The sequence below is a fragment of the Lissotriton helveticus genome, chromosome 5_1 (genome assembly GCF_964261635.1).
Source record: "Lissotriton helveticus chromosome 5_1, aLisHel1.1, whole genome shotgun sequence".
NCBI classification, from domain to species: Eukaryota; Metazoa; Chordata; class Amphibia; order Caudata; family Salamandridae; genus Lissotriton; species Lissotriton helveticus.
The window spans coordinates 2,041,668,293-2,041,680,606 of NC_136065.1; the positions used below are offsets into that span (position 1 = coordinate 2,041,668,293).

Sequence of the window (12,314 nt, forward strand, 5' to 3'; positions counted from 1 at the left end):
TGCCCCTTGTTTCCTCCAGGACCGCCAACAGAGCCGACTCCGTCCCATGCTTGGGGCGGAAGCCAGTCTGCGAGGGATCAAGGAGACTGTTATCCTCCAAGAAAGTGGTCAGAAGGCTGTTGATATATTTTTCCAGTAACTTGCTGGCCCAGGGGAGCAGAGAGATTGGACGATAGTTACTGAAATTGTTGATGCTCATATTAGGCTTCTTAATAAGTGCCTTCACCCTGGCTTCTTTCCACTTAGAGGGGACTGTATTGGTGGAAATTGAGGCATTGAGTACCTTCAGCATAACCGGAGGGATGGTCTCACTAACAGTCCTTAAGAAACTAGGAGGGGCCGGATCGCCGGGGGAGCCCGATTTTACCTGGGTCATTAGAATGGATAATAGGTCCGACTGCAGCAAAGGAAAATTCTCCAGCACTGGTGATATATTATCTATCACATCATATTTGAGGTAACCAGGAACGGCTATTGAATTTTTTGATTGAATGGCTGGAAAGGTAGAGTAAATACAATCTATTTTATTAAAGAAATAATCTGCCAGTTCATTACAGCGGACTTGTAAATCGTCGCTGTTTACGGGAGGCTGGGGCAGGACAGTTAGACTTTTTATTATCCTATATATTTCCTTCGAATTGGACCTAGCATCCTTAATCTGTTGTGTATAGTGCTGGGACTGAGCTTTCTTAATCGCTAGCTTGTAATCCCTAATGGATTTTCTATATACAGCTTTGTCAAGATCTGCATAGCCCAAACGCCATTTTCTCTCCAGCCTCTTGCACTTGCGTTTGATCTCCCTAAGCTCCATAGTGTACCAGGGGGCTGACATTCTGGATCTTTTAGTCCGCGATTTTTTTACTGGGAGAATAGTGTCAAGTGACTGAGTTATCCAACTATTGAAAGTATCATTAGCTACTGTTGGATCTGTATTGATCGGAGGGATTGTGGCTTGAAGTTCACGAACCCACTCATCAGTTGATAGTTTAGGCCAGTCTCGAGCCTCCCGTGATCCAGTCAAAAGAGCAGGCAATTTAGGGATACACCAAGTTAGCGGGATGAGTTGATGATCTGTCCACGGGAGGGTAATAGAGGGCTCCATCACTCGACCTGGGCAATTACTGAATACCGGGTCCAGTAGATGTCCTTTCAAATGTGTGGGAGAGGAGACAAGTTGGATCAGCTGTAGTGCAGATAAGCCGGCAATTAATTCTTGGGCAGCATGGTCAGCAGTATCTTCGAAATGCATGTTTAAATCGCCCAGCAACGTAAAATTGGCCGATGTAATGGCCAAATCTGCAATTGTTGAAGGCGCAGAATCTAGAAACTGTCTGACCGAGCCAGGAGGGCGGTAAGCCAGAACTCCAGCAAAATTTATGTTTGGTGATAGTTCCAGGCTGAACGACACGCTTTCGCACTCCAGAATAGAGGTGGAATTACATCGGCAGGTGTAATTATCTTTAAACACTATAGCTAAGCCTCCTCCCTTTCCTGAGGTACGGTCTGTTCTAGCTATTTGATATCCCTGTGGTAATGCTTGGACAAGGTCAGGTACAGACGACGCGGTTAACCACGTCTCCGTAAAAAAGACTACATCCGGGTTGCGCTCTTCGAGCAGTAGGGAAATTTCAGTTTGATGCTTGGGCAGCGATCTGCAATTTAAGAGAAACATTTTAAAAGGTTTCTGATGCTCAGTTGCCATAATACCTCTTGGGAAAAGATGACAATGTCGGCACTGGGAAGGAAGATTTAAAGGATGATGTAAATGATCACATTCCTTTTTTTCCGAGGGTCTCAAAGCAAGCAGGTCGTTAGAATTATATCTTATGTGAGGACCAGGTAAATGAACAGGGGTCGTGGCCCCTGGTCCCGTCCGGTCGCGGACGAGCGCAGACGGGCCTGCCTTTGGCGCGCCATCGGCGCGCCCGCTGCGCCCGCCCGCTGCGCGGACGAGATGACATCATCAATTTATGGACCTTTTGGAAGAGTGGGTGGCGTCCTGCAGTTAGAGTGTAGGTCCCTTACCCCACTCAATATGGCGGCTGTCAGTGTCGGTAAGTCCTACTTTTATTTTCACTGTGCCAGCTCCTACTCGGCTGAGCAGGAATCACGAGGCAGTTTCCAGGCAAATAATACTGACAATGACTAAAGTCTGCCAAGTAAGTAATCTACTTGCGGACAGCGACGATTTTAAAATTTCAGGTCACAGTGTGAAAAACGATTAAAATAAAGACAGCAAGATCGCTGAGAGAGCCCCCGACTTCAGCCTCAGGGGAGAGTAATAAAATGATGGTAGAACAGCGTGATAGCAATCAGCACGCTGTTACACCTGGCGAAGTTTAAATACTGTGGGAGAGTGGGAGGCGTCCTGCAGCTAGAGTGTAGGTCCCTTACCCCACTCAATATGGCGGCTGTCAGTGTCGGTAAGTCCTACTTTTATTTTCACTGCGCCAGCTCCTACTCGGCTGCGCAGGAATCACGAGGCAGTTTCCAGGCAAATAATACTGACAATGACTAAAGTCCTGCCAAGTAAGTAATCTACTTGCGGACAGCGACGATTTTAAAATTTCAGGTCACAGTGTGAAAAACGATTAAAATAAAGACAGCAAGATCGCTGAGAGAGCCCCCGGCTTCCGCCTCAGGGGAGAGTAATAAAATGATGGTAGAACAGCGTGATAGCAATCAGCGCGCTGTTACACCTGGCAAAGTTTAAATACTGTGGGAGAGTGGGAGGCGTCCTGCAGCTAGAGTGTAGGTCCCTTACCCAACTCAATATGGCGGCTGTCAGTGTCGGTAAGTCCTACTTTTATTTTCACTGCGCCAGCTCCTACTCGGCTGCGCAGGAGTCACGAGGCAGTTTCCAGGCAAATAATACTGACAATGACTAAAGTCCTGCCAAGTAAGTAATCTACTTGCGGACAGCGACGATTTTAAAATTTCAGGTCACAGTGTGAAGACGATTAAAATAAAGACAGCAAGATCGCTGAGAGAGCCCCCGGCTTCCGCCTCAGGGGAGAGTAATAAAATGATGGTAGAACAGCGTGATAGCAATCAGCTCTCACCTGGAAGTGTTGGTAGAGGCACAGAGTCTGGTAGGTATGGGAGGTGCAGATGCATCTTCAGGTCTCACCTGTTGGCGTCAGTGGAATCAGAGAGCCTGGTAGGTGTGGTAGGACTAGGTACATGTCCACCTCTCACATGGTGGTGTCAGTGGAAATATAGAGTCTGGTAGGTTCGGCAGGGACGAGTACACTAGGTACAGCAGGGACAGGTAGACTTTCAGTTCTCACCTGGAGTTGTTAGTGTAAATACAGAGTCTGGTAGGTACGTCAGGGCAGGTAAACATTTAGGTCTCAACTGGAAGTCTCGGAAGCTGAGAGCCTGGTTGGTATGGCAGGTACATGTCCAGCTCTCACCTGGAGGTGTTGGTGCAAATACAGAGCCTGGTACATACGGCAGGGACAGTTTCACTAGGTACGGCAGGGACAGGTATCCTTTCAGGTCCATCCGAAGGTGTCATTTGAAATACAGAGTCTGGTAGGTACAGCAGGGACAGGTACACCTTCTCTCACCTGGAGGTGGCCGTGGAGTCAGAGAGCCTGATTGGGATGGCAGGGCCAAGTACATGGCTGCCTCCTACCTGGAGGTGCCGGTATAGTCACAGAGTCTGGCAGGTGTGGCAGGGACAGGTCCATGTCCAGCTCTCACCTGGAGGTGTCGTGGAGGCACAGAGTTTGGTAGGTATGGCAGGGACAGGTACACATCCAGCTCTCAGCTGGAGTTGTTGGTGGAGTCAGAGAGCCTGATTGGTGTGGCTGGACAGGTACACCTCCAGCTCTCAACTTGAGGTGTCGATGGATTTTAGAGACTGGTACATGTGGCACTGGCAGGTACACCTTCAGCTCTTTCCTGAGGGTGTCAGTGTAGTCAGAGAGCCTGGCTGGTATAGAAGGGGCAGATATATCTCCAGCTCTCGCATGGAGGCACAGAAACTTTTAAACCTGATACTGATTAAATATAGTGTACAGCTGGACACCTTTTTTGCTTATAGTACACATTGTTGACTATAAATCATTTGATTGTGTTTACTTTATACGTTAAGGACCAGTGTTGTCTTACAACAATTGCTACCCGAGGTCCTTAACCACCTAGAGGGTTCCCTTGTTGTTATATAACCAGCTGTAGAACTTCAGGCAGAGTTTTAGAGATGGAGTAGATCAGAGAATAGCATCTTAGACAGAGGATGCTTTTGTCCAGGTTTTTCTTTGGTTGCTCCCTGGATCTTCAGTCGTACAAGGGTGTTGTCCGCTGGGGACCACAGATTGAATACTTGCAACCCTAGCTGTTTTTCGGCCTTGGTAAAAGCTGTTGGCAAATCTTGGACAGTCTGGCTGACCCAAAGCCGACTTAAAGTTGGATTTAGATCAGCCCTTAGCTCAGAATTAGATGGCTTGGCTGTGTTATCCTATCTCTGTTGTCTGCTCTTTATTTAATGACTTTTCTCTCTTTTCTTGTATTTGTCCTTCCTATGAAAGTTTTAGTCTCACAGTGATTTGTAGGTGTTGGTGGAGTTCTGGTAGGTATGGCAAGGACAGGTACACTTCCAGCTCTCACCTGGAGGTTTTGGTGATATCACAGACTTTACTAGGTGGGGAAGGCACATGTACACCTTCAGCTGTTGCCTGTTGGTGAGTTGTTTCCTTCATGGACGTTTATGTATTCCCTCTCTTGCCTGCCTGTTCATCTGTCCTCTCCCTCCCCGTGCACCTTTTTTTCCTCCTTTCCCACACTCCTGTATGCTCCTTATTCAGCTCCTCATTCGTTTCCTGATTCCACTCCACATTTATCTTTTAATGAGGGTCTGGAAGCTTCACAGTGCTAATGGGCCCTTAATTTTTACCACTGACATCCACTTTTTTTTCACTTTTTCTCAGTTTTAATTTACTCTTTCGACATGGCTGTCCTTCATGTTTGCTTATAACTGTGTATGAAATGGGGTGGCGAAGTGAGCTAAAGAATGATGATAGATTCAACCCAGATCTGTGAATTGGGGTGAGTGTCTGAAAAGTTTCAGCGCTACGTCCATCATCTCCTTGTGTTTGCTTTGTTCGCCCTAAGTTGGCAGGGTATGCCAGACGTGGGTCCCTTGCTCACTTTGCCACTGGATTCAAGCAAGCCTGACTGAAGCGGGCTATTAACCCGAAACCGGTGCCAGGATGCTTGTTTCCCGTCCAGGGAAGACATGGCTTGGCTGTTCGGGCTGGACTGTTCCCAGGAGGCACAGAGTCAAGACTGATTTGCTTATAGCTGTGTCTGAACTGAGGTGACGAAGTGAGCTAAAGAACAATGATGGATTCAACCCAGATCTGTGACTGGGGGTGAGTGTCTGAAAAGTTTCAGAGCTCCGTCCATCATCTCCTTGTGTTTGCTTTGTTTGCTGTAAGTTGGTAGGGTATGCCCAGATGTGGGTACTTGCTCACCGGTCCCAGGATGCTTGTTTTCGGTCCAGGGAAGATATAGCTTGGTAGTTCAAGCTGAACTGTTCCCATGAGGCACAGGGTCAAGACTGATTTTCATATAGCTGTGTCTGAACTGGGGGGGGGGAGGGTGGGGGGTGAAGTGAGCTAAAGAACAAGGATGAATTAGACCCAGATCGGTGACTGGGGGTGAGTGTCTGAAAAGTTTCAGCGCTCCGTCCCTCATCTCCATGTCAGAAGAGTAATTTTAAAATGACCGCCATATATCAAGACGCATAAGTATGTAACTGTCATCACATGCATGTGCTTGCAGCACAAAGAATGCCTGCGCATGCATCCCAGAACATATGTATGCATCAGCAGCCATCTTGGAATGAGTTACCTTCACTAGAAAATCCATTGCACGATTGACAGCAATGCTGGTACATAAGCCTAAACAAATGCTTCTGTAAGCAAATACCTAAAAAGCACCGGAAATAGTAATTGCTCAGCCTTTTAGAGCTGTGACCTTTTAGCTTTGACAAGCTAATTTTTGTTTGAAGTGCTATGTTGCAATCATGCCGTAATTCTTGAAGATTATACAAGTTGGAAACGTAGCCAAGGAGAGGCTCTTACATTTCCTGAGGCTTATCATTAGCAGAGCAGCTGCATGAAATCAGTAGAGCCTTGACATAGTGAATGTGTGTGTGTGTGTGTGTGTGTGTCCCTAGATCATGGCTTGGTCTGTGATAATTTTTATTTTATTTTTTTCAAAAAAAGTTACCTGGCCACCAATTTCAGTACTGCTAATTAATAATGCAGATTCGAAATACAACGCAAACAAGCATTGTACTTTACTTTCATATTTGTATTGATTCAACTTCATTTTAAACAACTATTCATCACTCTTGATGCATAGGAGGAATACACATTTCATTCAGTATATTGTGCGACTCAAAATTATATGAAAAACATTTTACAAAAACATATTAGAAAGTAAAAAACAAAGACAAAACACTGTTGTATTTGCATCAATTAATTACACCAGTCTGAAATTTCAACAATTGCCTGTCAAAATTCAAATTCTATGTGGCACTATGACAGGCAGACTGTCATAGTGCCACATAGAATTTGAATTTTGAAATGTGTATTCCTCCTATGCATCAAGAGTGATGAATAGTTGTTTAAAATGAAGTTGAATCAATACAAATATGAAAGTAAAGTACGATGATTGTTTACGTTGTATTTCGAATCTGCAGTATTAATTAGCAGTACTGAAATTGGTGGCCAGGTAACTTTTTTTGAAAAAATGTATTAGACGTCCTGCCAGGCTCCCAGAACGGACGAAACCCCTTTGGTTTAAACTAATTGGTCTGTGATAAAGCAGAAAACTGGGAGGAAAAGTGATCAATTAAGAAATAACGTATAAGATTTCTTAGGAAACTCCTTGTCCATAACAGAGTACTGCACCCCATGTAGTAGACTCCCTTCAAGTGTAAGAATTACTAAAACAAATACACACATTATTTGCAGCCCCAGATCCTTACCATAGTTAAATACTGTTTAAGACAATAGAGAGTTGTACAAAATATAAGTTTATTTGCCTAATTCAGTACAGAAAGAGGCTTTCATCACGTCCTCTAGTTTTCATCTGCAAATTATGAAACGTGTCCTCCCACTGATCCCAGGTGCCCAGGTACAACTCCCAAAGGCACCTGTTGTCTCTCAAACAATGTATTCAAACATGGCTCCCGGCCTGGTAAGGACTTCAGAGAGCTACTGAGGCAGCCTCTAGGGCACAGGCTCTTAATGTGCGTTACTGGGTATTTGCAAAGGGCAAAGTTCACCAATTATCTGTACTGTTACAATTTGGGCTGAGTTTTTATGGAGCCTTATAACTAAGTTGTAAGTCACTGGATTCTAAGTGTAAAAGAAATGTATCCTCCAGGGAAAAGGGAAAACAAGGGCAGTCTACCTTCTGGTGGCATATCGTTCTTCATTAGTATACAGGCAGGCTTGTTTTAAAGTCTATAAATGAATATTTGCATGTGGAGCGCAGTGCTTAATTTGAGTCTAGGACTGGGCGGAGTTTGCAGAGTTTCACTCTGTGGGATTCTGCGGAGTTACCAAAAAACTCAGTAGAATTCCACGGAGTTCCGCAAGCGGGCGGAGTATTTCTTTTCCACCGCTAATCAATCTTTATCTGTGTTTATGCACATAGTTTAGCTTGCACACTTTTATCGCTAGTGACTTGCTTGAGGGGTAATGACATTTCTGAACAGTATTCATGCATGCTCAGTAAGCAGGTGGTAACAGCAGGACGTGTCAATCCTCACCAAAGACATTACATTGAGACAGACATCCTGCTGTAACAAGCTGCACTACATATGTGTACAATGTGCAGTCCCTCTCACATGTCTAATCATCGGCAGCAAATGAAATATGATAAGCGCGCTCACTCGGGCAGCCAGCCACCCAGCATCCTCGGCCTCGTAACTGCCCGTGAAGGTCATGAGGCCGGCCCATAATCTGAGGAAAATGTTTATGCAAGGCCTTGTCACATGCTACAGGCTACTCAACATGTATTAACACATTTACAGCCAAATATCCCAGGCAGTTAATGCATCTGTCGCAGGTATATGCATGCAAAGTTGTGCTCACATGTTCAAAGGAAGTCAGAGGAGGCTCACCCTTTCATACCCCTGGCTTCAAATGCATAAGTACCATCACCGTGGGCAATGCTCCAATCGTCATTTGCAGTTCTTCAAAGGAACAATACCATGGCATCAGGTGCCTGGCAGACTAAGGTGGAGCTTCGGTGTTGATGTTGTTCAGAGGCTCAGCTGGGCGAAGCTCAAGCCCCTGGGCGCACTTCAATCAATCAATCAATCAATCAAAGCATTTATATAGTGCGCTACTCACCCGGAGGGTCTCAAGGCGCTCTGCTGCTATCTTTTTATTTAGGCTACCCTTGGACCCCTGCAATCCTTCCTTCACCTCCCTGATTAAGGTCTCACTGATCCGCCCTACTTCGGGGTGCCGCGTGCTGGATCTGCCGGAGAGTGTCCAAGGCAATATGTGGCCTGCTGTGACGCCTTGAGCTGTGCCTGAGTCAGCGCCTAAGCTGTGAGCTCCGCTGCGCGGAGGATGGGTTGGGACTCAGCTTCTCAATCAGCTGCGGGTTATTTAAGATTGTGAAGAGCAGCCAGCGCAGCACTGTGGTGAAGAAAAAGGAAAACCCCGAAGTCAGCACAAGCACTTTCTGCCTTCTGACGCCTAGTCATACTTCAACCGATATCAAGGTAAAAGAAAGGCATATGACCTAGAAAGAGAACAAGGAGAAGAAGCAGAACATGTAGAAACAGAAGACAGACACATCCTGGATTACTATGACATCCTACTAACAAGATCTCAGACTGGAAAACTGTGAGGGCACCGGTAAACTCCACTCTGCTGGTGGAGGGCGGACTGTTTGCCAAACTCCACGCACCAAATGGAGCGTGGAGTGGCAAAACTCTGCAGGCAGAGTGGAGTTTACTGCGCACCCCTAAATTAGAGAAGTGTTTTCCGGTGCTTGACACCGGCACATACATGTCAACACTAGCACTTATGACAGCTGCCACATGGTGGCACTGCTTGTGTAATTTAGAGATGAGCTGAACAGCACTTGTTTAATAAGTTATTATACATGAAAAACAACTAATACCTGCCGGCCAAGCCATTCTTATAGCTTTCGCGGCCTCGAACAGTCTGAATTGGAGCACTATCTTGTAGCAGTGTGATGGTTAGTAGTTGTGAAGGTACTGTCATTGGCAGCACTGGAGGGGCAATAGGTGGTGCAAGCTGCGGTGGCCTCCTGACAAGGCCCTGGCACTTATATTTTTACAAATTAAGCACTGTACTGGAGCATTGGGCCTTAATACACCGTGGGGTCTGGGTCATTATGTCCCCTCTATCCTCCCCTTGGGAGGGCACTGAGTTGGGTTGCCTTGTGTGCATACATGCCAACAGTTTAGATGAGAGAAGTGGGAGATTTCTAAAACATAAATCCAGAGAATGTATTTCCCCCATTGACTTCTATGGAGACCTGAATTGGGTTACTCTCATGTATGGGTTTGGCAAGTCTGCTGCTGCAGAATCGGATATTAGAAACGCAAATGTCTGTTTTTTTTTTACCTGTTCAAAGCATGGAAAAAGCGCCATGGTAGGCAGAGAGAGCATGATATAAGTGTTGTGCACTGGCCTGCAGGAGCAGGTTACTGGCAGTGCATAAACAGAGTTACACAGTAATAGGCCCTGTCAGCTGAAGCCCGCAGAGGAATCAGGTTTTTGCATGCAGGAATCTGGAGGCGGGAGACTAGCCTTGCAATTGGTGGGTTCCCGCCCGAATCGGGAGAGTTGGCATGTATGCAAGTTGTGTGGTGCAGAGATGAAGCTACTTGAGATGAAAGAGTGTTTTAGAACCCGAAATTCTACAACAGGCCATTATAAGTGAAATGTGGTTTTTTTCTTCTTTTTTGGCTCAGATATCGTGGTTCTGAACAGTATTGAAGTCATTCGAGAGGCGCTAATGAAAAAATGGTCAGATTTTGCGGGCAGGCCGCAAAGCTACACCGGTAAGAGGGCTTTGAAGGGTGGGTGGGAGGAGCAGGAGGGATGGTGCAAGCATGTGTAGAAAGGAGAGCCAGGTTGCATGTATTTTTATGTAGGAGTCGGACAAGGGCATACAGTTTGGAAAAAGAGAGAATAAGGGGAGCAAGGTTTGCAGAAGATGGTAGATATTTGATGGGCAAAAATCAGTCATTCTCATTTTGTGCAGGGGTTATGCAGTACACTTGGAGGAAGGAAGCCTGTTGGGTTTCATGCCATCTTGAGCACAAGTGAAATTAGAAAAGAGCCAAATAGTTCCATGTTTTATATGTAATTACACAGGGATGGGTGAGAGGAAAAACTTGCATAGGTCAGAGTTTTGCATACGTTCTTAACAAGTTGGCCAGATCTTCTGATTGTGAACAGAGCATGCTTTATTCTTGTTTTGGGTCTCAATTTGCAGAAGATGGTACAACAGGGAATCCTTGATGATCAGGTTGGGACTAGCCAGCTCTTAACCATTCGTCTATATTCCACATGCTTGTCACTGCTTCTTATTTTGTCTGGGACAGCATTACATAAGTAGGAAGCCTGTGCAGAAAACGTAGTGCCGCAGATCCGTACCATGTTGAGCACAGTGGTGCATATGCGTCTGTCCCTAGTCACCACCTGTCTGCGGAGATGCAATAGGATATCCCTTTGAGTTTACACTCCTAGCTGGATATGGCCAGTACTTATCCTGCTTTGTGTGCACTGGAGAGACAATATGGCCATTCAAGGCCTAGGCTTTCATAAACAAATAAACACTCTGTCTTTCTTTAGACACTGCTTCTTTCTGGACATTGTAGAAGAGTAGATTAGAGGGGTAAAATGGCTGTACTTCTGTACTAGAATCAGCTTCCGCTAATGTAAGTAGGTACCTCCACAGCCCAGCACGAGAGAGCAGTAGCCACCATTGACTGTGAGTGAGGGGATAGGTTCCCCAGTAGCCATCAGAGCCTTATGGCCTGCTAATGACTGCCACCAAAATCATGAACTCATCAACTGACCAGAAAAAGCAAGAGGTGTCCACAGGAGATCTGTAGATTATGAGACAAAGATTATAGATTGCAGCTTTTTGTTGGCAGAGGAGAGGCTGCCTGCGCCTTGAGGGCGCTTAGAGATTCTGGTGGAATGTGCAGTCAGTGGGAGAGCTTCCATACTATTTTAATATATTCAACTGGTCAAGAGTTCTTCATTTTGTATTGTGCATCTTTAATGAGCCTAATAAACAATACTTAATGAATGGAAGAGCATCACTGCAGGGCTCATAACAATAGGCATTGGGAGATGATGCCGTCTGAATGGAGAGCGGCATGCGTAGAGCATCATGTTCTTGCTTGACCCATGCCCCAGTCATGTAAAACCATTCCTATCACCCAGAGAACCAATCACTCAAAGAGGCAATCACTCAAACTAAAAACTGGACTTAGATGCCCCCAAAATAGGACCAACCAAACCAAAGAGACATGCACTGTAAGAACATATATGTTATATAGTTGGAAGTAGGAAGAGGTACTTGTAAATACAGGACGCTGTTCACTGAATTCAGCTTAAAGGGAAAGGCAGTGCAAAGTATGTACATTTTTGATACATTGTAATTTGTTCCTTCCTGGGCCTTTCATGCAGTTATATCTTCAGAGAAGTATCTGAGAGGGGTTGCTCACAAAGGCTTGCGAAGGTGTGAATCCATGATAAATGGCATACCTTCCCTCTTGGGGGCTATGCCAGCCTCTATCACCCCTCTGATTACTGAGGTGTATGACTAGGTGCAGACTGTTGTGTCGGAGAGTTACATACTTGCCTGTGATCTCTGCTTCCACAGGTGACTTAATTTCATTTGGTGGGAAGGACCTGTCATTGGGCGATTACACCGCAGCCTGGAAGATTCAGCGCCGGCTGGCACACTCCTCCCTGCAGCGCTGTCAACGCATCAACCTTGAGGCGCTCATCATCCAGGGCGCCCAGGACCTCTGCCAGGTGAGATAGATCAGGGGTGCCAGTCCTCTGAAGTCTGGAGGAGCAGGGCTCTCCATTCAAGAAGTATTGCCTAGGGGCATTTGCTCATTTTTCTGATGCTGTGTCCACACACACAATTACACACCCTCACACACCCACACTCACTGACAGACAAACACACACACACATACCCTTACACACCCATAGACAGACACACCCACACCCACTCACACCCACATACACACACCCACACCCTTACACACCCACACA

The 12,314-nt window shown here is 45.9% G+C and overlaps 1 protein-coding gene across 1 annotated transcript in view; it reads left to right on the plus strand.

The window, feature by feature from the left end:
• Positions 1–12,314, plus strand: part of CYP21A2 (cytochrome P450 family 21 subfamily A member 2) — an 82,686-nt gene that overhangs the window by 14,495 nt on the left and 55,877 nt on the right. Inside the window, exons 2-3 of the mRNA XM_078641483.1 lie at positions 9,983–10,072; positions 11,911–12,065. Of these exons, the coding sequence (XP_078497609.1) occupies positions 9,983–10,072; positions 11,911–12,065 (245 nt within the window). The remainder of the gene's footprint in view (positions 1–9,982; positions 10,073–11,910; positions 12,066–12,314) is intronic.